This window comes from Crotalus tigris, unplaced genomic scaffold, assembly GCF_016545835.1.
Source record: "Crotalus tigris isolate CLP2741 ecotype Arizona unplaced genomic scaffold, ASM1654583v1 scf7180000017723.350638, whole genome shotgun sequence".
Classification (NCBI taxonomy): Eukaryota; Metazoa; Chordata; class Lepidosauria; order Squamata; family Viperidae; genus Crotalus; species Crotalus tigris.
This window is the reverse complement of record NW_024096592.1, coordinates 259,797-286,134: the sequence shown is the minus strand read 5'-3', so window position 1 is coordinate 286,134 and position 26,338 is coordinate 259,797. Positions and strand designations below refer to the sequence as shown.

Genomic DNA, 26,338 nt, shown 5'->3' with positions numbered 1-26,338 from the left:
ACAGTGCAGCTGGGATAGTAAATTGATTCAATACCGGCAACTTAAAGACCAGAAAAACCAGATTAAAATATCTTCTCAATCAGAAAGCTCTCACAGATGATCTGGGGCAAGAATAGATTCCTAGGGTTAATTTGAGGATAAAGTGTTGTTATGATAAGCTCCTTGGAGAAAAGGTAGAATAAAAATACTGTGTAACAAACCAATGAATTTATCCCAATCAACTGCAAAAATTGCATAATTATGTAAAGAATTATATAAAGAAACCAGCTGTTTCAGCGTTTATCAGAAAGTGAAGAAGGTATAGGTAGTGCACCGAGATCGTTAGCTCCTTTGTTGTGTGTTGTTAAGGGCCCTGTTAAAGAGCAAAACAGACTCAAGTGCTGCTTTTTTTTCTACCAACACCAGAAACACACATTCATTCTGCATGGAACCCAGTTATCATAAACAGCTTGCCAAAGTCCCTGTACTCCTGTTTTTATGATGAGCTACAAGACATAAACAATTAAGGGGGCTCAGTGAGCCAAAGGGAGGGCAACAGAACTACAGTAGAAGCCTAAGGAATTTGGAGTGCAGAGCAAAAGAAGAAAAAGAAGTGCAGAAGGAAGCATTGCCTGACCTACCAAATCAAAGTCCTCCACAATGGACTCCAAGCCTTTGCAGTGTTGATGGTCAGCCTCCCACAGTTCTACCAGGGTCAGCAGCTTTGCATCACTATGGATCCCTGAGGCACTGGGTACCTTCCTGATAGAAAAGAGCTTTTCCATGATAGGCAAGATGAAAAGGCGGCAAAAAAGGGACGGAACCAAGTGCTCCAGCAATCTTCTAATGGGATTGAAGAGCTAAAAGTGGATGGGGAGGGATTTGAAAGAGTCAATCCTAACAGCATTTGTGGATTACAGCCACATGATAGGAAATGGACCTGCTCCAATCCAAGCAGAATCTCAGAAGCTGGGAAAGAAACAGATCTTTGGGAAGTGGTGGACTTGAGATATTTTGATGCAGTAGAAAGCAAATGCAAGTGAAGATTGGCTCCCACCGAATAGAATGTAGGGTATAATTCATCTGACATTTTCCTAACTTTATTTTAACACAAAATATTAATTTATTGAAATGGGGCTTCGCAGACCTTCCCATGGGTTGCACACAAACTCCATACATCTCCCTAAGCCTGTCAGCAGATATGGGGATGCCATTGGTAACATGAACTGTCTTTTGGTCTCCATTCCAATCAATGGATTCCTCATTATTTTCTCAATACTATGAATATGGACTGGAATTTCAACCATCTTCTATCCTTATCAATCTCAAAGTACAACACAAAACAAGAATACGTCTGCTGAGATCAGATGATCAGACATCCCAGTTTTTCCAAGACAATCCTAGTCACTGTATGTTGAGTTTAATTTAAAATACATGATGGTTGGTAGCTTACACTTTTTCTAAAATTTGACTAGGCTACATGCACTCCTGACTTCTACCTTGGCACATCCTAGGAAGCTTTGACTATCTCTGTTCTCAGCACATCTGCTACAGATGACTTTTTGTTTATATATAAACTTTAATCTGCCCTATTTCAATCGACTGATGAGATTAACATGGTGAGAAGATAGAGAACCTTGGCTAGTAGCCAGCCCAGAGATAATAAATTTTCAGATCCTCTTTTTCCTAGAGGATCCTGCAATGAAGCAATCCCTCACAGGGATACATGTGTTTGGAAACCCAGATCAAAGGCAAACATAATCTTTGGAGTTTTGGCACATTGTAAAAAGAGTTTTCAGGCTCCATTACAAAGACCACAAAAATTGCATAAGGCAAATAGCACTCCTTCCAATGAGAGGGCCTACTAATTAAAGCCAAAGATAAAATCAAGGCTAGCCACTCCCATACTAGAAGAATTCTACTGTGAAGGATCTATCCAAATATAATCAAGATACCCCTTGCCCAAGGCAAAGAATGGCCTCTGCTACATGAGTGAGACCATCAGATGGCTTTACTATTAAAGGATCTTTGTTCAATTCTCCAAAAGAAAAGAAAGAAGACATTCCAAGCATGTGGTCAGGAAAAATCCCAGCATTCCCTGATCATTCCAGATTGAACAAAATTGATTGGCAGGTGATGGAAGAAAAAAGCTGGTTTAAATCAAAGGCAATAACCTCCACTCCCCCAAATATAGGTGGTCCTCAACTTACAACCGCAATTGAGCCCAAAATTTCTGTTGCTGAGAGGTTTGTTAAGTGAGTTTTGCCTCATTTTACAACCTTTCTTGCCACAGTTGTTAAGTGAATCACTGCAGTTGATAAGTTAGTCACCTGGTTGTTAGGTGAATCCAGTTTCCCCATTGACTTTGCTTGTCAGAAGGTCACAAAAAATTATCACATGACCCCGGGACACAGCAACATAAATATGAATCAATTGCCAAGCATCTGAATTTTGATCATGTGATTATGGGGATGCTGCAAAGGTTGTAACTGAAAAATGGTCCTAAGTCACATTTTTCAGTGCTGTTGTAACTGTGAACGGTCACTAAATCAACTGTTCTAAGTCGAGGACTACCCGTACAGCCTCTTTGGCTGTGTGTTTTTTTTCCTTTCCCTGTTTTCTAAATTCCATAAATGCATTTCTTGCTTAGGTCATAAAGATCCCTTTGATGCAGCATTTTTCAAACTTGGCAACTTTTAAGATGTATAGATTACAACTCCCAGAAATCTAGGAGTTGAAAGCCAGGCATCTTAATGTTGCCAAGTTGGGGAAACACATTCAGCCCCCATGTGCTTACAGACTTCAACCCCAGCCAATACCTGCAGCATTCAGGAAGGCAGGAAAGAAGTAAGCAAATATAAAATAAATTCCCAGGTTACTTATTTCTTGACTGATTTGCCAAAACTGCACAGACTTTCTAATTGGGGGGAGGGGGGTGACAGATCTTTTCCATGTAGGAAAAAAAATATAAAATTCACAGTTGGAAGAAATGTAATTGCTTTTAAATGGCAGAATTCAGCCACTCGGGTTTGTGAATAAAATCTCCCAAATTAGAACGTGTGCTTTAGCCAGGAAGCTTGTGGTTTAAAGTCAGCTTTGAAATGTAGATTGTAAACTAAATGTTATTTTAGTGCAAGCAACATAATGCATACATTAGCATCTATTAGCATCCGATGTGGCACCCATACCCTGCCTCTAATCAAAATGGGCATTAATAATGCATTTTAAAATTTTGTGAGAATGCCTACAATGCTACCATTGAACTACAGCAGTCAATCTACAATTTCTTTCTCTTAACAAAGAGGACCTATCTGGCCATAAGGAATAACAAAGACAAAAACTCTTGTTAAGTTTCTTGAAATTAGCATCTTTCACCTGTTACATATAACAGAAATAATGATTATGACATGAAGACAGCAAGGAACATAGAATAGAGAAGTTATTTTGCAATTCCAGAATTTTGTGTTCAAGCATTTTTAAAAGGTGCAAGCATCTACACATACAGCTTAATTGTGTTCAGAGGATTGATCAGGAGCAGGGTGGGAGGAAAAAGGCTGAGGTGGGTGGGTTAAATATGTATAAGTCAGAATACCTCCCATCATGTCTTGTCCAGCAGTGTGGATAGGATATGGCAGGATTCTTTGCAATGAAACACTGAAGAGGATCAAATTGTGGGGATGCTACCCTGCAGTTTTACCCATAACAAAAAACAGAGAAGCAGGAACATAATGCAAAAGAAAGCACTCATGTTTGGATAGCTCTCTCTCAAATAATGTATGGTCTAAAGAATAACTTGTTCCCCAAAAGCCAACAAAGTATTATCATGTATATGCCACTCATTTCCCTAATAAGGCGACATCCAGTTTTCCCTTAATAAGTCGCCTCATCTGAGGATCTCTATTTGATAAAGAGAATGCAAATTCTATTCATAAAACTCTCCCAATCTTATAATGAGTCCTCAAGATGATGTTGGCCTGCAGTTCATGGTAAGGAACGAGGATAGTTATAGTCCAATAACATCCGAAGGATCTCCCCCCCCCCGACAGAATGAGTGGAAGGAGAACAGCCTTATAGTCCCATTCAAGTCCTTGGTGCTCTTTATGGCCATTTTCTCCCCAGTGGAAATACAAGCCAGGGTCTTTAGGACACCCAAGAAGCTGCCTTGAATCCCCTGATCTGAGACAGTTATTTCAGACCAAATATGTGGCAATAATTACAACTGGCTGGCAATATTCAGTTTAGACTGGGGAAACACAGCACACTAATACAGTTGTTTAATGTAAGAAAGATGTAAGTGTTCTTTTCCCCAAAGCTACATCCATGCTGTATTCAGTTTCTTTCCAGACCTAATCATCAGAGCGAAGAAATGTGACTTGCCTATGGGCTGTTCACCTATTGGATCTGATGTCTTCTATTTCTGTAACTCCAGCTTGCCAATTTTCAAAACAGTGGAGTGGGATGGCATAATACACAATAATCCCAGGCCTGGCTAGATGGGAAATATGGCTTACCATTGAGTGCTTCCAAAAGTGCACTATCTCTTCCATGTTCTCTAGTGGATTGAGGATGAAGTGATCTCGCCACTCATTCCAATCAATGGTCATAGTGCCATCTTTGTCGATGCTGCAAAACACAAGCCCACACAGTACTGAGGACAAGGAACTATGTTGGGTTTATTCTAACATTCTTTACGAAAACAAGCTTCGCTGTAGAAATAAGGGGGCAACCTAAAACAGAGAAGGTGCTTTGTTCAAATGACAGGATAGAATGCAAAAAAGAAATTCCGGTGTCTTTGCTGGAACTTATATTATATATATATATAATGCTCAGATTCAGAGAAGGCACTGAGAGCCGGTAGGATAAACCAGAAGCCTCAGATCATCTCTGAGCGCTGTCCTCTCCTTCAACCTTTTAGTCCAGCTGGACAAAAGAAATGAATGCAACTGCTAGGTTTCATTCCAACACAGCAAAGTGAGACATCTCTGAGCCACCTTTCAGATATTGTAGGATAAGGAGATAGGAGGAGTGCAAAGCAAGAACAGTTTGAGCCTCACCTGTGCAAGATTTTCTCTGCTTGCTGGAGAGAGATGTAAACTCCCAAGCTGTGGAAAGTTTGCTGGATCTCGGAGACATCGATCTGGCCTGTAACATAAACACAAAAACAAGGAGCATGGCTATCCATTTGGGGATTAGAGTTCAGTCCAGGAAGCTGATGGGTTAAGAGAAGTCTAGAAGGGCTCCAATAAGGTGAAGTGAGCTGTGCTCAAAATTTTCATGGGCCTAAGAAAGAAAGAGAGAGAGAGAGAGAGAGAGAGACAGAGTCAAAGGACTAGTGGGTTTGGAGGAGTTGGCAATGACAATTAATGCCAGGTATCATCTTGGAAGTTTTTTCAGGGCTGTATATTGCAAGTTCAGGGAAAGAGACTATAAAATCAGCCATCCCTGTCTTCCAGACCGCCAATATTTATGTGAATCTTCCCAGCTTGAAGAGGAACTGATGGGGAGTTAGAGCAAATTTTTAAAGAACTGGACTAGAGGATAAACAAGCTCACAGGGCTCTGCAAAAGACCAAAAGGGAGATTGCTGGTTGGATATTGGAGAGCTGTATTAAGAGAATGAATGAGAAGGAGAACACAGAGCAGTCAGTATAAATGAGTGCTGGGTGAAAAAGAAAGCATAGCTGAAAAGTGGGCTCCTGCAACACTGTGAAAGATTGATTAGCTTAGTTTCTAGAAGTCCACTGTAAAGAATGGTGTGGTTAACATTTGCCTCAATGTTATGCCCCAAAGGCATCAATCTGGTCCCAGCTCCAGGAAATGCTTTGCTAAAACTAGGAACGCAAGCAAAGCAGTGTCAGGTCTGGGTGGGGTATTGGCCACAATCTGTTGAACAATCAACCAGCTTTTTCCCTCCCAGAAGGTTTGGAACAGAGAGTGGAAAAAAGAGTGATGCTAATTGGTTATACTGTTTTTTCTATAGTTTTAATTTTTAATTTACCACTAAGAGCACTACATAAATCAAAATATTGATGAATTAATGCCTGCATGTATTCTTGACAGGGCAAGGCTTTCTTCAACTAGACCTAAAAATACTAGCGGCAAAAATAGAAAGATGGATGGTAATTTTGTTTTAAACAAATCACATTTTGTACCAGATAGCTGAGACTGATTAAGATGCCTAAGCAACATTCATTTGGAGAACTACAGTACAAGCCAAGAATATAATGGCACCTGTCCTTATACTTCTAATCCCTATGGATTAGAATAGGAAAATCTCTATTTTCCCTTACAAATCTGTACAGTACTAAGAGTTTACAGGTCAGTGGTAAAGGATAGGAATGATATACAATCCTCCTTGTGAGGTTCATATATTACATAATGTGGTTTGTTGATTATAGCTTAATATCCTGTTTGAATCTATCCGATCTGGTTTTTAGCCATATTTTTCATCTTAGTCACAAACATAGCTGCTAGTGGACTTAGAATTTTCTTTTCTTTTTTCTTTTTTATTAAAAGTTTTAAAGATTTTATACAATATATATCCCAAATCCCTCCCACCCCTCCCTCACTTCCCAGTGCTGATTACAGGGTTACAAATAAACAATCGTAATCTAACTAACATTACCCAACTATACAAACAGTCAAATCCATAACATGCTTTAACTCCTTTTCAAAATAAATATTAACAAATTAAATACGAAAATAATAATATAATTAAACCATAAAACTAAGAGTAATATAAATTCTACCATATCAAACTATTAATAATAATCTAAAATTTACTCATAAGCTAAATAATACTTTTTAGTCTCATATTTATTCTGAATATAATCTATCCATCTTCTCCAAACTGAAATATATCTTTCTTGTGAGTAGTCCTTCAAATAAGTGGAAATTTTTGCCATTTCTGCTAAATTAGACATCTTGAGTATCCATTCTTCCACAGTAGGCAAAGAATCTTTCTTCCAGTATTGCCCCACCAATAATCTTGCAGCTGTTATAAGATTCAACATCAAATTAATTTCTTTAACATCAAAATCTACAATAACACCTAACAAAAATAATTGTGGCGTAAACTTAATCTTTCTCTTAGAAATCTTTTGAATGTTCCACCAAATCTTAATCCAAAAAGCTTTTATATTTCTACAAGTCCACCAAATATGAAAATAAGTTGCATCTAAGCTTCCACATCTCCAACATTTGGGCTATAAATTAGGATACATACAGGACTTAGAATTTTCTTAATGTGCTATCTCAGTGGTTCTCAACCTTTTCTTCATCGTGGATCCCCTTTAAATACCTGTTGTGGCCACAGACCATCAAGACTTAACTCAATATTTAAATCATAACATTTCTTCAAGCGTTTGAGGAACCCCTGTGACAACACTGTGCCCCTCCAAGGCTCTGTGCTGGGCTGCAAGCTCTTTTAATCTAGTCAGCATAAGGAGGAAACAATGGAATTGGGAACAGAATCATTTGGAGGGCAGCAGACAATCTGCAGGATTCCCACAGAACATCAATTTAGCCTTGACTGCCGTAAGCAGCCTAACTGATGCAGCTCTTTACTTGGGAAGAGTGGAGAGCATTTGCATAGGAATTGGGAGGGAGAGTACAGTCCAACAAACATCACAGAACTAAACTTTAGATGACCAAGAGTTGGCAAAACAGCAAGACTGTGGGAAAATAACTAGTGAAGGAAATCAGCCATTTTAATCAACTCCATTTTTCCATTTGAAATTTCTGAGTACTTCCATTCTTACAGGAAGACTAGCATGGTCCTGACTTACAGAATATTTTCCCATTTGGAGAGCTGAAACTTTTTTTCCATTTTTACTTGAGCAAGCATAAAACTATACCAGCATGATGTCTGCTGATCCCATTACCAGTCCTTATTTTGCTTATCATTTTCTTGCCTGTGTTCCATCCAACATGGATTTTACATGGAGGCTGAACCTAAATAATATTGGAACTAAAAATGACTTAAGTCTATCTCACTCAAGGGCTGCTGAAGACAAAAAGAAAGAAATGTCATTGGGATCAGCCAATCAAAAAAAAAAAAAAAATGCTTCCAGGGCATGCCTGTACAGTAATTCATTCAGTCCAAGTGGGGAAAGGGTCAGAGACTATGTACTTAGTATAACAGAGGAATAGCATAAACAGATCAAACTCTCTCCTGGAATCACACAGCCTGCTAAGGTTTGAAGTTGTCTGTTTAGCTCTGGATTGACATGCTCTGTAAGCCCAGAAGTTATTATTTGTAACCACTGATTGTGTGGCTTAGCATGACAGGAGAGTCCACTCTGCATTTGGCTTGCATTCATTGGGAAATGGCACAAAAACGTCCCTTGTTTTTTACCCAGAGTAAAGCATCCTAGCAAATGAATCCCTAAAAGAGGTTGCTTGAACCAAACAAGCTGCTTGGGGTTCATGAGAACTGGGTTCTGACATATTTGCATAGCTCAAGAAAGGATGCCTTAATCAGATACTAGAAAAAAACCTCAACATTTCCATCAGAACAATTATATAAAAAGCAGTAAATGGCAAAACTGGGAAAAATGCCTGCCTTTTAGGAATGCAATTAGGTGTACTGCATAGTTTCAGTGGAAATGGTTTTATTACCCTAGAGATATCAGAATAAAAATAGAAATAGAGCATTGGAAGCACAAGATGTGTTCAATGTGTTCAAAATAAGAAATTTCAACCAGGCTAAGACAAGATGCCATCAGCTATTCTTCTGAGTTCAGTGAGCAACTATAGGATTAGTATGTCCTCTTTTCCATTTGTTTTGAGATCTGTAAATATACTGCCTCACCCTTCCTTATTTCAAGACATCTTAAAATAAGAAAGCAATGTTCACAATGTTTGTGTTGAGTCTACTATAACTTAAAGCTGTGGTGTGGAAAAGTCCTTAGACAGATTAGCTATTTGTATCAGTTCTGCTAGCAGTTTCTCATAAGTGGGTAGTAATTATGCTGCATTCAGCCTGAAGGATCTCTCTCTCTCTCCCTCCTTCTGGGCTACTGATGATACCATACCCTTGGTGGCAAATGATCTCATCCCAGCAGCTTCATGTAGATATTAAAAAAGAGAGAGTCCCAAATCCTTCAAGACTTCACAAAACAGGGGGCGAAAACAGAATCTCTCCTTTCCAATCACTATTGATTGGTATAGAGTAGACCCTGAAGAAAGGAGGAGAACCAGCACAATACAATGCTGCCATCCCCAATCCCTGGGGCCAATCCAGAAGTATACCATGTTTGATGTACTGAAGGCCTGAGAGGTCAAGAAGAGCAAGAATGGATGCACCATCCACACCCCACCTCTGCCAGAGAAATCTAAAAGCATAACCAATGCCATTTCCATTCCATACCCTAGCCCAGGGATAGGCAACCCAAAACACTCAAAGAGCCACTTGGACCCGTTTCCCACTGAAAACAAAACACTGGGAGCCGCAAAACCCTTTTGATATCTAAAATGAAGATAACACTGCATATATCCTTTTTTACCATTATGTATACATATACATGTTTTCTGAGGTTTTCGCGGGTGTTTGTATGTAGGTCTTTGGTTATTCGGGTTTTCGTAAAATTGGAAGTGTCTTGGCGATGTTTGAACGAAGTCCCATTTGTCATCTTCAGGCTGGTGCTTTCGGCTTCACTGCTCCTAGAAGCGCGAAGCTGAAAGCACCAGCCTGAAGATGATGAATGGGACTTCGTTGAAACGTCACCAAGACACTTCCAATTTTACACAGGAGAAAACCCGAATAACCAAAGACCTACATACACACACGCGCACACACAGACACACACACACATATATATACACACATATACACACACATACATACATGCATATATATATATATATCTCATAAAGGTAAAAAGATATATGCAGTGTTATCTTCATTTTAGATGTCAAAAGGGTCTCTCTCTGTCTCTCCTCCCTCTCTCTCCCTCTTTCTCCTTTCCCCCCCCCTCCTTGGTCTGCCAGTCCTCTTCCCCCACTCTTTCTTTCTCTCTTTCCCTTCTCTCTCTCTTTCTCTCTCTCTTCCCGCCCCTTTCTCTCCCCCCCTCCCTCTCTCCAATCTTCTGCTCACCTGGCAAGCTGGCTTCAAGCTGTTCTCCAACAAGCTCAAGGGTAGGCAACCCTGGCTCTTTTATGACTCATGGACTTCAACTCCCAGAATTCCTGAGCCAGCATAGCTGGGCTAGCTAGCTCTCTCCTGCCCTTCCTGCTTCCACACAGCAAAGGGAGGAGCTCCGCCCAGTGAGCTTTTCAGCTCTTGGAGAACACCATGAGTCCACTCTCTTTTTTTACACACACACACACAAAGAGAGAGAGAGAGAGAGAAGGGAAGCGCAAGTGCCTCTCTCTGTCTCTGCAAAAGGCAGAGGAGGCTGGGAGCCGCAGGGGAAGGCTCAAAGAGCCACATGTGGCTCCGGAGCCGCAGGTTGCTGACCTGTGCCCTAGCCTAAAACCTGATGGAAAGAGGTCCAGATAATCTGCTTCATCCAAGGTCTTCTGAAGCTGCTGTGTGACCATCTTCTCAACCATCCTGGGTGATTAGATACTGAGAGAAAATTGTCCTCTATGATGGGATTCAGTGATGGTTTCTAAAGGAGAAGATGAATCAATCCTTCCTTAAGGTTTCTAACTGAAACACACAACACACACAAACACAAGTTCCTAAGAATATAAACGGCATCTCACTGGATTTAGCCCCCAGCCCATCTAGTTTAGCAATCTGTTCTTACAGTAGTCAACTAATAGCACATGGAAGCAAGGCTCCATCTTAGGCCCAGTACTCTTCAATATCTTCATAAATGACTTAGATGAGGGAATAGAAGGTGAACTCATCAAATTTGCAGATGACACTAAGCTGGCAGGAGTATCCAACACCCCAGAAGACAAACTCAGGATCCAAAAAGATCTTGACAGATGTGAAAAAGCAGGGGGTTGGACTAGAAGACCTCCAAGATCCCTTTCAGTTCTATTCTGATTGATTGAATATATGGGCTGCAGATGTTCAAATGTTTGCTCATAATCTTACAGTCAATGTTGAGTCTTCTGAGTTTTTAATTTAAATGATAGAAGTTATTTTAGAATTTGCATGTATACTAGGACTACACTGTGCTTTGGATTCAGTTGGGAAGAAGTGCTTCAGAACAGTCAGAACACAAATACAGTGCCTTCTTGCTTGTTGTTGGGGCACCTTTGAAGAAACTTCCAGCTGTTCTAGTAAACTGCAGACTGCTGTTTTTGCACTCCTCCATATTCTAAAATGCCAAATTGATTCCAAACCACTGCACAGCCCTAATCTTTCTCCTCCCAATTAGCATATTCTAATTTAAGCAAATGATCATGTTTCATGTTAGTTCCCCCTCCCCCCCACCCATATGAATTTAGAATCCTGATTCAGTCCTGCAGATCCCCTATTTCTTGATTTATAAACTCTTGTCTACTCCAAGGTTCAGGGCAGATAATAATCTACCTACCTCTATTCAACCTACCTCAGTCTTGGTTCCTAATGTTATTAAATATAATTACAATTGAACATAATTAAAATAAATTGTAATTAATTTAAACTCATCAGTTAATTAATCTACCAATGAAGTTGTAGAGGTCTCAAATATTTTTCTACCAGGAAGGATATTATTTTTAATGTGCTTATATATGGACTATAAGAAATCATAGAAGAAGAATTCTTCCTATGTATTGAAGAAATGCGTATCTATTGTCATCTGCTTATATGCACTTTTATTGAAAATGGTATTTTTTTTAAAAAAAGCAGTTGCCTAATGATATTAAATAGACAAAACTATTTAATGTCATCTTCAAAGTAGTTCATCACTTAAATGCTACTAGCTTAATTAAAATATCTGATTTAATTTGAAAGTTGCTTAGATTCGGCCTGTGTAGAATATCCACAAAGTTTTGCATAGTTAAGTTCTGACAAACCTCCACAAGGTCAATCCTGCATTAAATCTCACTGCAGTAATTTATCTTGGAAATAATAAAAAGTGGAATGATGGTTGCTAAGTCTAGGTTTAAAACCAGTGAGATTATTTTGTTTGTGTGTTTTATTATGTTTTAAAAGCAAGCAATACCACACATCCCTAGGTATTTTTGCAACAAGACTGTAGTTTAGAAAGATGCATTTTTCAACCCACAGTTGCTCCCACACAAATACACAGCTCTCTTAACAGGATAAAGAAAAGGATGAGAACATTGCCTCTTTCTCTGTATGCTAATACAAGGAAAAATTCAGAAATGCTGCTGTATGTGATAGAAGGATAGCCGTTAATGGTCTTTAATTATCTCCAATGAAGTTTGGCCAAATTGTTTTTGTGTTGAAACAAACTGATGGCATCACTCAGAAACATCATCAAGATGACTGTTGGCTTGAGTTACAGGAAAAAACACTGATCAATCAGAAAAACTGAAGCAACAGAGTTTTTCCCTTTTCACAAGTAGAACAGCTCTTTTAAAAGGAAGAGATTGTTATGGATCTGGCTCACACATTTTACCAAACTCTGGTATGCTAAATTATAGTTTACTGAATAAAGTGTAATTGGCTGGCTTCACTCAATGCAACAAGCTGCCAGCTATATTTTACAAACAGCCAAGGCTAGATTCCCACTTTGTAGTAAGCCATTATCTTGTTTCTTGATTTGAGCTTAGTATGTTTTTGAGAATGTGAGGATATTGCCCATCTGTATTTTTTTGCTTTCATAGGACAGACGTTAACTAGAGAAGCTGGCTATAGTGGCCATCTCACTAAACGAAAGGCCCTTCAGGACCAGGGAGACAGAATGTGTAGCAACCTTACAAAGAAGAACAAGCATTAGTTGAGAGGAAGGGATCAGTATAGAATATGCATATTTTTCCATTAATTGCACTAGGTGCAAGATGCAGGAGACCTGGATGAAACTTCTGCATTCACTCCCAATTTGGGGCCTAATTCAGCAAGCTGCTTCTCCCAAGCATTCCTTAACAATCTGCATATTTAACTATCAGTTTTAAATCTCCAGTGCTAAAAACTCTTAAAGAAGGTTGATAAAGAAACTTTTCTATATTGGCCTTTCTCCCCTGCTCTTCCCCTTATACTTTACTTAGATGCCAGGAAAAACTGCACCTACTTAATGTTTGCTAATCAAGCAGCAGTTTAAAGACATGGCAGAAAGATCTGGAAATAAGGCTGAAAACATAAAGTGCTGAAAATAAAATTGCAAGCTAAGTGGGAAGACTCTTATGTGGAAGCTACATAATCCCCAGGGATGTCTGACAAGGACTTCAAAAAGAGATTCAAATCTGCACTGCATACGAGCAATATAAAAAGAATGTGTCACGGAGCCTTGACTTCATCCTTTAGCAACAGATGCTTTTGGCACAGCCTTTAACAATCTGGTTCAGGCCATTCTGGCTAGAAATTCCAATTTGAAAGCAGCTGGAGAAGCTAATCTGGAAAATTTCAAACTCAATCTTTCCTTTTTCTTGTTCTCATTAGTCACTTTCACAGGCCAGAAAAAAGTTATCTGGTAGTTTCAGACTTTTTTTATTATTCAATTTCAGAAGTTGCCATAAAACCACAGTTTGTGGCATCCCCATCTACCTCACTGTTGGTTCACTGTTTCCAAGTATTCTTTCTTCAAAAGGAAAGGGAAAGGCCAAAGTGAAATTTGATTAGTTGTTTGTCAAGTTCACTTCCATGTGTCCTTTAAAGAGAAAAATGCAACTCTTGCATAATAATAACTGCATGTCTCTATCCAGCTCAGAAACATCTTCAAATTCAAAAATAAATGAATAGGATATATTTATGTAACCACCCTGTCAGATCCTACCAATGTTAACTTAGCGGTAAGTGCTGCTCTGTTCAATGGATTTATCTCTGCTTTGTCTGTTTGGAGTTTTGCTTGGCAAAACACAAAATAGTTCTATAACAAGAAAGGCCATACAGAAAGAAAAGGTTTTTCAACTGCACATTTTAAACATTTGGGCTTGTCTCTTCATTAGTTTTTTTTTGGGGGGGGGGGAGTGGATAAAAATGACAGATATGGAACCCATGGAGTCATTATATATGAATGATGAGTCCATCAACATATTTTATACTATAAAAGCTTTGGCTAGAAATAGTCACTATTTCCAGGCATGAATCAGAGAGAAATGAGCAAGAGATGTGAGAGTAACATCCTGTGCTTTCATAGCTAAATACAACATATATTCAGCTAGGTAATGCTTAGTTTTGCCCTTAAATCTGGATCGATCTTCTCAGGTTGCCCTATTGCATCCAACTAGACCAAAAGGCAGCACCAGCTAAAATCTGGCATGTAGCTGCTTGTGTCTTCTTCTTCTATGAAAGAGAAAATGAGCCAGCTGAAAGAATCTGCAGTTGTCAGGTATAAGTTAGAAGAACCGTGACAGCAGTAGTAGTAATAATAATATATGTAAGGCCTTCTTCTGCTAGAAGCCAAGGCTATAAGAAGCCTTGTCTGTACTGTATCATAGAACTGTTTAGGTAGGAGGAGTTAATCAGGCATCCTTTTTTTTTTTTAAAGGAAGTAGCAGATACTTCTTGGCTCTTGGAACTCAACCCAGGAAAAGAACAGAACAGAGGACTAAAAGAACAAAAACTCTGAGGCGCTTATTATGCCCTGGCTCTCTATTTTCAGAATTGGGCATCAAATATCAACTGAGTCCCAAACAGATGAGGCTAGAGGTGCATCAAAGAACAAGAAGTCAGGATATATTGTTATCAGGGCAGACATAGAAAGGTATTATTTCTGGGCAAATGTGACATGGGAAGAATTGTAAGAAGTGGGTTACAGTGTTCATGAATTTAGCAAATCACAATATGAGGTTACTATGCTAGCCTGTATCTTGCCTTAACTGTGATTTGTTGAATAAGCCACAATGGCTAGGTTCATAACAGGCTAAACCAAAATCAGACAACCTACATTCCAGCTTTAAATACTTATGATCTGCAAGTCTGAAATGAAGGTTTTTTTAGTTAGGTCCTCCTCAAACAATACAGAATGTATATGAATATTGCTTGCTATTTTAAAGGACATTTTAAAAAGACAGGTGCCAATGGCTTTATTAATAGGTCTGTTATAGGAAAGAAAAATGAAGAAAATGGCGTAATTATAAACCTATAAGACCCAGCCCCAAAGTAAGCCCTAGCTTGATTTTGTGCAGCTTCTTGCTGCGAGCAGCAGAAACGGCCCAAAGCGCTGTGTGGTTTCTCACTGCAAGCAGCAGAAATGACGCAAAGTACCATGCAGTGTCCTGCAGGGAGGAGAAATGGCGTCTTGCCGCAAGTGGCAGCAAGCAGCTGCAGAAGAAGGCAGTCAGTGGTGCAACAGGTGTCGGGGTGTGGAAGGCCTGGCTATGGTGGTCCTAAGATAAGACATTCTCTGAAATTAAGACCTAGTACCTCTTTTAGAGGCAAAAAAAAATTTAAAAAAATAAGACCGGGTCTTAATTTCGGGGAAATACGGTAGCAATACATGCCCCTAAGCTGGAGAAGAGTCTAAAGAAATGCTGATTCCACTTTAGGCTCAGACAGAATGGAAGTCATATTAACTTTGGGGGGAGTTTCATACCATCATTGTTGCGATCCAGGCTGTGAAACATCAGCAACAACTTCCGTTCACGCTCCTGAAGGTACTGAGCAAATTCCTCAAAGTTGAGTTCTCCATCATGATCTGTGTCACCCTCCCGTAAGATATCCTGCAAAAAGTGGAAGCCAAGTGAGTTTTAGAAAGAAGTTGGAGAACTGCAATTCATCAAAGTCAACGTTACCATTTCAAAACATCTTGGATCCTATAGGACGAAGGCAAATAACTAAAAAAATGACTGTTTTAATGCACATTTTCCCACTACAGTGGCCCAGTACTATAATGGACAATTCTTGTGTTTCATGGCCAATGCAGGAAAACAGTAAAGAAAGTCTAACATATCTGGAGAATACAAGTTGATTTAATGGATTACACAATCCACTTTTCTTATTGCAACAGATATCTATACCTCACTCTGTACAAGAGTTGCCAGGGTGATATTTTGAGTGTGAGTATCATCTGTCTACATCTGTTATATCTTTTGATTTGTAGTGGAGGTACATGCCTACATTTCACTATAAGAATGTGTTTATATTTCTGAAAGAAAATGTTCAAATTCCAAAAGTTCACAGACCAAACATCCTGCAGTGAATTATTATGTCCTTTACATTTAGTCTTATGTTTCAAACTCCAACTTGTAGTACCTAATTATAGTCCTTACTGTTGACCTGCATAGAAAATAATGTATCTATATTTAGCAAATGAAGAGATGAGATGGAGAAAGAACTATTTCCTTAATGCTGCCAAGTGATTTCACAGCAGAGGTGACACTTGCCCTAGGAATTTCCTGATTCACAGCTTTGTCTTTTAGGCAGTGCTTGTGATGGTGTGTATGTATGTAAAACAGTGGTTCTCAACCTTTCTAATGCCGTGACCCCATAATACAGGTCCCCGTGTTGTGGTGACCCCCAACCACTTATACATCACCGGGTGTCAGGGGCGTGGCCAAAGAAAAGGGGGAAAAATGGCGGACTGCATTGTTTGGCGACCCCCGTGAAATGGTCGTTCGACCCCAAATGGGGTCCCGACCCACAGGTTGAGAACCACTGATGTAAAAGATATTCAGGAGAAGGTCAGGCTGGAATTTTTCTTCTTGATACCATTGCTTTTATCTAAGGAGGGACAATCCCTCTTTGTACAGCTGCAGGCAGAAATTGTACAGTCCAAACACATGGAGATGCGTCTTTCTCTTTCTCCTACGGGAGATCACAGAGGTTGATGGGGAGGCCTGCAAGGGGAAGGAAATGTCCTGGGGATAAAGATCTGGCTGAGAGGAGGCAGAATACTTGGGAGGATGCCATCTTTGCTCATGAGCTAGTTAGTATAACTTTGGTTGTCACTCTAATTTGCAAAGTGTTTATCCATCTTTGCTATTCTATCTCCAAGAGGCTTAAGTGTAACCTGAGCCGCAAAGTCATTTAGCTGGCCAAACTTGAGGCTATATGCAGGTCTGCTAAGCCAGACAATAAGGATTATTTCTGCTGTTGTGAATCTGAAGACAGAAGAAGTGACACGAAGTAATTTCTAGTTTCAGGCAGCTCAAAATGTTGCAAAGTATGTTGTACTTTCACCACAGCTTTATTCATGAAGACAATACCTTTGTGAATATAAACCCCTGGAGATGGGGGAGCCAGATATTGTTATTGTTGATTTTTTTAAAAAACTCTGCCTTTCCAAGGATTTCTCACAATCTAAGGATAAATGTATAGAAGGGAATAAACATGGAATTTACAATACCTCCTTGCCAAATTGTTAAAATGCAATACACAGTCCTTGACTTATGACTGGTCACTTAGTGACCATTTGAAGTTACTTGTCTACGGGGGAGGGTAGGGGAGGGTTGGGAGGGTTTGGGGAAGGGAATTGTTTTGTAAAACTTAAAAATTTTCAATAAAAAAAAAGTTACTTGTCTTAAAAAGGGGACTTACGACGTGGATCCAAAATTACGACAGCATTTCCGGTTTTCAGCAAAACCACTCCATAGCAAACAATGGGTTCATTTAACAACTACATTTGCACTTATGATCCCCAAGTTTCTGCTTGACTGTCACAAAAAAATGTAAAATTGTTTTGTGACTAACAATTTATGATTGTAACGGGCAGGCTCCATTACAGTTGTAACTCAAGGACTACTCATATATTTTTTTAACTCATTAAATTAAAAAAACACGATTTTTCTAATCTACAGCTCTTGCTGCAGAACAGAATAGTTTCCATAAATTTCAACAGGTTGCCAGGTTATATGACTGTAACAACCCTGCCTCCTACTTGGGTATGACATGACAGAGCAATCATCATCATATTCATAATTGCCAGGAAAGTTCAGGTGACATAATCTAAACAAAAGAACCAAGAATTAAGAATTAAGATATGGAAACTGGAGACCAAGAAGATTTTGTTTCTCTCACTAAATTCCAGCCCAGTAAATATTAATACATTCATACAATGCATGTTTACTGAATACCATGAGGGGAGGGAAACATCTACCATTTATTGTTCTTAGATGAGTTTTCTTGTAAAAATTGCAACATCCTGGATGCGCTAATGTGAATTCCTGTATATATATTCCTGATATTCTGTCCTTTTTATTCATTCAATAGCAGCCACTAAAAGACACTTTCTCTTTTTAATATTCCATGCCTCGCCTTTTCATAAACTAACTTTCCTCCCCCACCAACCCTGTTCAATTCAATCACCATTTTCTAGATATAAACTGTTGGCATGATGCCATTTCTGTCTTATTTGGCTAAACCATTGTTTGGTCTCTCTCCACACCAGTAATATCTATGATTCACAAATTGGAGTTCTTAAGAAAGCCAGACAGTTGCTCAGAGGGGTCAAGATCTGTTTTCAAAGAGAAATCCAAAGACATTTGGTACATGTACTCCAAAGGAAATGGGCACGTCTTCTTTACTCCATTTTGTAAATAAAGCAAACAATTCAGAATCTTAACTTGCAATTCTCTTGGTTTGAACAGCAGGGTGGTGTTCTCACACATTTCCAGGGCACTCACATGATCAGCCTGAGCAGGAAAAGGAGCCAGACAAACCAAAGGAATGTAAACATAGAAGTATGAAAATAGCCCAATGCCACATGGTTTAAACAAGCTTAAAAGAGCTTGCAAGTTGAGTGCCTGATTTCCCCTAGGTATGCCCAATTTCTGAATGGATTCTCTTTCTCTAGCATACATCAAATTACTTGGCTGAGCAGATTTTTGATGAATGAGAATAAGTTTGAGATTATATCTTACCTCACACTAAGCCACTGTTGGTTTAGTTAGCATACAAACCATAGCTTACAAATCCCCAAACTTGCATGAAGATGTCTTTCCTGCAGTTACTGAACCAAACGTGCCAGTGGCACAAGTGGATTGAGATCCAACACTGGCACCGTAACCAAATGCCATTAGTCAAAGCGATGTCCAACTCCACTAAAATTTGAGGACTACCAAAAAAAATGGGATGCTGAGTTAACCTTATCTGTCCTTTCCCCAATAGGTCTATTCAATTTTGTTTTATATGCCAAGCCTTGGCAACAAGGTGCATTTCATATTCATTTTGGTCAAAAGACCCATATAGACACCAGTGTGTGCTATCGCTGAAGGAAATGGGAACCTGAACTATTTGAAGGGCATAAAGCCGTAACGAACCCTGCAAGATGATTGTGCAGAAAGCACTTCCTGGGTTTTCTTTTTTTTTTTGGTGTGGAAAGTTTTACAGATATACCGTTTTGTAATTCTTTTGTTTAAAATGAGAAAAATATAGATGTTGTGTTAAGAATGTTGGTTTTAAAATGAAAAAAGCAACTATGGTGATGCCAACAGACTAAAAGGGCAAATGAAAGAGGAAACAGTAGCTCCAGGAATAGCTAACTATAACTCCCAGAAGAGCTATCTCAGATGAGATTTCTCATCAATAGTGTTCCCATGGTTTTAGAGCAGTGTTTCTCAGGGGTCTGTGAAATCAAAATTACTTGCCACATATTGAAAATATTTGCAAAAATTTAAAACAATGTCGCTTTTCTCATTTTTGTTAAGGATTTTTCATAAAAATATTTTACATATGTTAATATTTAACAATTATCTTTACATTACTCAATAAACATTCTATGAATGTATCAATTTTAATTTTTAATATAGTAAATACAATATCACCCATGCAAACAAATCCACCACAATTTTTAAAAATGGGAAGATGTCCTGAAGGAAAATATTAAGCAATACTGATCTAGAAGTTAGGAAGATTGTACTAGAATCAGGGATGTCAAACTGCCGGCCCGCAGGCTGGACACATCATCCGGAAGCCGCGCCCACCCGATTGCCAGCAATGGCAAAACCATCCTGATATGTTGCGCGACATCACGTGACGTTGCGAGTTTGACATATCTGTACTAGATAATCTATAAAGATGCCTCCACCTCTTCTTTTGGTGCTTCTAATGCAGAAGAATTAAATCAAAATGTAGTTTTTGGATATGAAATGAGTTTTATTAGTTAATTTGACTTGTAAACCAAACTAATACATAAGTGCACTGACAGCAACAATGCATCCAAGAACTGTATGCTGAAAGGTACATCTTGGCAGGCAGATAGACACAATTTTGCACAAAATGTTTCAAAGCAAACAAACTGAGGAAAAGTCTGGTCCGTCTGTAATATCCCTTAGTTATCCGAATGCATGTTAAGAATAATCATCACAGTTTAACATTCCTTGCCCTTTCTAGCAGATTAAATTCCCTTTCTACATTATTAGCAAGTCATACAATGCTTAATAAGGACAAAGCTTTAACAAAAACCTCTGTCCCAGAGATGTCAAACTCAATTTCATTGAGGGCCGCATCAGCATTGCAATTGCCCTCGGGAGCCGGGTGGGTGTGGCCAGGGTGGTTGTGGCCTACTGGGTGAGCATGGCCAGTTCTACATCGTTCGCGTCAAGGATGCCTGTGGGGGCCTGGGCAGGAGTGGGACAGATCTGAGGGTCTCTGGCAGAAGGGAGTGGGACCGGGGCAAACGCCAAGGCATGATCCATTTCTTCATTCCTCATAAAGGGTGACACCTCCCCAGCATGCACCCAGGGGGCGGGGCCAACACAGCAGGGGCTGGTTCCTTGCTGTTTCTAGACAGCCTTGTGGAGCTAAGACTGAATGTGTTCCAGCATAGATGGCCACCACAAAATTGTACATTGGCTCCCAGCTGGCCTGGGCCAGGGCCAAGGAAGCGGGGGCCGTTCCCTCACTGTTTCCAGGATGGCTTTCCGGACCACATGAAATCACTTCGTGGGCCACATCCGTCCCCCGGGCCTTATGTTTGACATGTCTGCTCTATCCCATGGGCTCATTATTTTGGAAAACTACATAGATGTGTACGTAAATATACCAGAAACTAAGTTTAAATAGTTTAAAGATTTTTAAGGTTATAATTCTACATACATTTACTTTGCAATAAATCCCACTGAGTTTAATTAAACTAGCATTCAAACTGAACTGTTAATCTGCAGACACAGACATCCTTAATACTATCTTTAAATTCTATTGAGAAAACTACAGAATCTTTCATATCAGGTTATAGCTGCATTTTTTGAGTCCAGAATCCATGTAATGTTCCATTTAAAAAAGGAAAAATGTTTCTGCTTTTAGATTTTTTCCTAAATGTCATATTTTATGAATTGATTTTCTTTTACTTCAGATAATTTACTAAATCTAGGCATTGACCGGATTAGCATATTTAGTTAGGACTTTTCTTTTTAAAGATGATAGTTTCCTTGGCAACCCACTTTAGCTTGGTTTTAACATTGGATTCAAAATAAAGACTATGAACTGTCCAACAGCAATGTAGCTTCAAAGCAGTTTCTGTGGAATGCCATCTTGTTGTCTCCTACTAGTATCAGGACTAAGACTAGTTTAAAAAAAATCAACCTGTATCTCATCTACAGTATTTGTAATCATTCTCATTTGTGAATCAACAAGGTTCAAGCAGAACGGGGGAAAAAACTTAAGGAGAAAAACTGTGGCTTGATTTATATCATATGGTTTATTACCACATTATTAGTTTGGTAGCCATAACACACTAAACCATAATTTATTATTTAAAAGCCTAATAGCTGCATTCTGGTAACATGTTAAACCCAATCTAAAAAATCTATTATGTGAATCAAGTTACTATGTTCTGTAAATCACATCATATGGTTAAACAGTATAATAAACAGATCCTGACTTCCGGTTTGACATCATGGCGGAATGGGCGCAGGAAGATGGGCTCTGTCTTCCGTATTCAATTTTGCCCTGCTGGGGACCCTAAAAAGGGTCGAAAGTCGCCCCGTAGAGCCGACAAAGAAGGAGGGGACCCTCGTTGATTTCAGGAGGGCAGCGGCCCTTCTGTTTGATCCGAGGAAGCCCTCTAAACCGGCGGGAGAAAGACTGGCTACATTTGTGTGGCCAGTCAGAAGCTGCTGACAACTGAAGAAAATAAGCACTAACGAGCAACTTTTAAACAACATGGATGAAACTGGGTGAGACCTTATCGTCTCTTTATGATTTCAAGACTTTTTCCTGGGGAAAACCACCCAAAGCAAAGTATCCTCCCTAATGAGAGAGGGAAGGGGAATTTCTACCCCATTCCCTCAGGAGAAGAAAAACGGAGAATTAAAAGGCTTGGGGGGAAACAGTAAAAATTACAAGATTAATTTGATGATTACAGCCCCTGAAGCATATTCAACGAACCACTATCAAAATAAGTAAATCTACCCAATGATCAAGCAACCTCATTACAGGGCTACTGTGGATCAATCAAAGAACTTGTGTCAGCAGCACTTTGTACAAGTTCAGAGGCAAAACTGTGAAACTGTCCTGAGTGAAAATTTGTGTTGTTCGTCCATCGATTTCAATGAAGACCTTGACATCTTGTGGGTTATGAGCCATCAACGATGTGTCCGTAGGTGGCTAATAAGACCGATGTTAGCACGGAATGTTCTGCCACATACTGAACGAAGAAATGTAGACACTGTTAATTCAGCATTTGCAGCTCTGGCTTTGCGGAGTGCTTGCTTTTCTTGTGCCAAGATTGTCCTTCTGTGTTCATATGTCTGGCAACCCTGGTACACCAAGGTGAGTGAAAATAGCCACTATGGAAAGGCAAAGATCTCAGAATACATGCACCTTTCCGAAGAGTTTCGTTGCAAGAGAACAGCCTTTTTTATTTCTTAGTCCCACAGCTCTAAATATTAATGTAATAATGATAACAATTACCTAAAATCACCACTAATCTGGTGAATGGATACTTCCATTCGAAGAGCCTTTCCCTTGCCTTCTAGACTGGGCTATAACTTTCAGCATGTGCTTGCAGAGGATTTTCATTACTGTCCTCAGCAGCCAGAAAAACCATCCAGGGAATATGATTCCTTTGCTAATTTGCATTTATTTTAAGTGAGCAATTCTATTTGGATTTTGTTGCTACTGGCCCCACTGTTTATCTTTTTCTTCTAGGTCTACACAGCTGCCAAATTTATACTTTTATAAGTTTATACTTTTATATCACTACAGTATTTAAGTGTCACAATTTGCCTTGTTGGTTTTGGAGTAATACCGCTGTTGCTATACAAGTTTCCTGAGGACAGCCCAGTTCTAAGAAGCCTGGTTAAAGAGAACAGTAGCTGAATGCCAGTATCTTGCTTCTAACTCTGAGCATTGGAATTGGTTGGGCTACCTTAATATAGGCATTTTACAGCATAGACCCTTTATTGCTGCAAGAATGTACTTTTCAGGACTGGCCTGAGGGCCCAAATAAAAACTCTGCAATGCATCAATTGTACAAACTTGCCTATGCCCTAACATGTGTTTCTCAGGGTGAGGGGAAGGAAAGAAAGAATTTATGCTTAGGACTTGAATTAGATTTTATCACCGGGGTGAGAAGCTAAATTCCTACTTCTAAAACGTGATGAAAACCTCTCCTTCGGCGCCGGCCTCCCGAGAGAGCTGCCTCTTATAAGACGGACCTAATAGCCACGCAGCGGGCCTAAAAGCCAAGCACCTGACCCTTCTATAATTCAGCTTTTAGTTACTCTACTTGCCTCTCCCGATTATGGAGGGGGAGGTGCCGAGGGTTTTTCTGGCCCCAGGCTGACTCATAAACGAACCTTATTATTGTATGCAAGGATCCGGCGCGTGCGAAGGGATTCTATGGGTTTCCTTTCCGAAGGCTGGGCGCCCTAGAAGAGGTCCTTCCCCAGCACCCACGCGTGGAATCAGGCCCATGCAGAGCCAGCTACCCGCAGGCTCTCTTTGTGGGCAGGCGCCGCCTTTGCAGCTTCAAGGAAACTGAAAAGGGAGGCAGGGAAGGCGAGCTGAGAGGCGGTTTGGGGGAGCTGGGTGGTGGTGGGGCTGCAGAGCCATTCTGCAGATGTAGTACGGATGAAGCCCGGGGCGCCTAGAAACTGGCTCGAGTAATCCCACCCAATGTCAAGCCCCATCTGTGCCGCCTCTTTGCTTGGCAGCAGACTACTTATCTATCTCCCGCCGAACGGTGTTCCGTCCAGCCTTGCCTTCCTCCACCGACCTGCTCGGCTTGGGGGCTGGCCTCCATGCCCATTCGCGCCAGGCCCTCGCGAAGCTCGTTGATATCCACTCGCCCATCCTTGTTGGTGTCTAGCTGCTCGAAGAGGCCGGCCCAGCGCTGGTGCCGCTCGTGCTCGCGGAAGCCCTCTTGGAGGGACACCTGCTGCGGGGGCCCAGAGCCTTCGCGGGGCTCTAGCATGGCACTTGCTCTCCTCACTAGACCCCCGCGAAGGGCGGCGTCAGAGGCAGCAGGGGGGGACCACTTCTTGCCCCGTAGTCTGGGCCGGGCTCCATAGCGTCGTTGCCCCCTGCACGCTGTCTCTCTCAGCCTCGCTTTGCAAAATCGGTTCCACCCTCCCGTACAAGGGCATTTAACAATGCGTTGGTTGACGTCGCCTCCCACAGCCGCTTCCTCCTCCCCTTAAAATAAAAAAAAGCTCTCTGCAATGATAGCAGAGCGTTATTCCTCTTTGAGAAGGAAAGCGGTTCGTAGAAGATCGCGGGATCAAAACAACGCTCGGACATCCATGGGTCAGTTCAATTGCAAGAGGAAGGGCAATGCAATGAGCTTTACTGGCTGAGAAATGTAGCGGAAAATCTTTTCTCCGGTTTGAATTTCGCCGCCACGGCGAGGAGAAAAAAAAAAAAATCCTTCACCCCGCCCATCCGACATCCTCTTGCTTGTGAACTTATGGGCCATATTTGAAGAGCACCATTTGAAGTTCCTAGTATGCATATTTCAGAAAAATCCAGGCTACTAGAAAGATAACAACTCACTGTTTATATGGGTTTTAATTGTTACCAAAACATTACCTGATTTTACATTTACCCATTTTGCATACATTCCACTGAAGGGATTTTGTTGTGCTTATGATTTTAGTATGTTTAAGTTTGACATTAGCATTTATTATATATATAGTAACCATTTTATATTGATACTTATAGTGTTATCATGTAATCATTGTTTTGTTATTTTGTAATCGTTATTTTGTAGTTAATTGCTTGATCAGATGCTTTATATTTATTTATTTATGAGACTTATATACCGCTTTAAGTGCAAGCACTTTCTAAGCGGTGTACACCAGTAAGCAATGTATATATATATTTACATTGCCCCCAACAATCTGGGTCCTCATAAGGTGACCAATCGTCCTCCTTTAGAGAGGACAGTCCTCCTTTTGTGAGTTCTGTCCTCCCTCAAAAAGTGTCCTCCTCTTCAATATTTGAAGACTAATCTGCAGGGCTTTTTTTTTTTCTCCTCATAGAACGCTCAGTCCGGCACCTTTTTTTGATGGTTTTTTTTCCCAACTTTTGCATGAGCTGTGCTACTCCTATTGGCTTTTGAAAGCCAATAGGAATTGCTGCTGAGCACACCAAAACACCCGGCCGGCAAACTTTGCACATGTAAATTGTCTGCAGCGAAGGCGAATTGGCAGGAACTTTGCACCCCTTCCTGCTACCCAAGTACACCATCTCCTAGTTAGTCCCAAAGACACCTGGAGGAGACTGGAGCTGCGATGTCACGGTAACTTTCTCTTGATCTTCAGCCCCTGCTAGGGCAATAATGGTTGTGGGCACAAGAGGCAGGGGCAGCAGGGCTGCTGCAGGCGGGGGTGTGAGGGGCGGCGGTGGCCGGCTGCCCTCCGTGCTGTGGGAGCTGCGGGGCCTGCTCTATATGGGGTTGCGCAGGGTGGGTGGTGGTGCTAGCAGGGTGGCTGCAGGTGGGGTGTGTCAACAGTGGGCTGCCCCCCAGGGCTGGAGCCGGCGCAGCTGGTGCTTTGGGAGCTGCGGGGCCCGCTCTAAATGACGGGGCAGCAGTGCTGGCGCGGGCACAGCATGTAAGCATAATTACAATATAAAATGTTATTGTTACAAATGTTTTTATTATGCATTTATCATATTATAGTGTATTCTGTATTATTGTTGCAATGAATAAAATGTTTCTTTTATTTACAATATTTTTTTCTTCACTTTATTTGTGTCCTCCTTTTCTCCATTCTATATATATATAGAGAGAATGCTGTATGTTACACCCTGTTGCCCAAATATGGGAGAGAGAAATCTTTTGCCTTGTATCAGCTCAAACTAGAGCCATCCACAGGCAGCAGTCACAACTGTGACATCATATACATTTCTAAAATTTGGATTGCTAGCAAAGAATTAAGGAAGATCTGGAATAGCTATTTCGAACTCTTTA

General features: G+C 40.4%; 1 protein-coding gene across 3 annotated transcripts in view; it reads right to left on the bottom strand.

Annotated features, from left to right (window-relative positions):
- Nucleotides 1-24,536, bottom strand: part of SLC25A23 (solute carrier family 25 member 23) — a 32,722-nt gene extending 8,186 nt beyond the window's left edge. For 2 of the 3 annotated variants that reach the window (XM_039338889.1, XM_039338890.1), the window contains exon 1: nucleotides 621-2,277. In XM_039338889.1, coding sequence (XP_039194823.1) covers nucleotides 621-764 — 144 coding nt within the window. In that variant the 5' untranslated portion in view covers nucleotides 765-2,277. Of the gene's footprint in view, nucleotides 1-620; nucleotides 2,278-4,490; nucleotides 4,603-5,033; nucleotides 5,122-15,580; nucleotides 15,708-24,142 lie in introns of those variants that run through there. The other variant, XM_039338888.1, reaches the window with a different exon arrangement.
- Nucleotides 24,537-26,338: the final 1,802 nt, after the last annotated feature.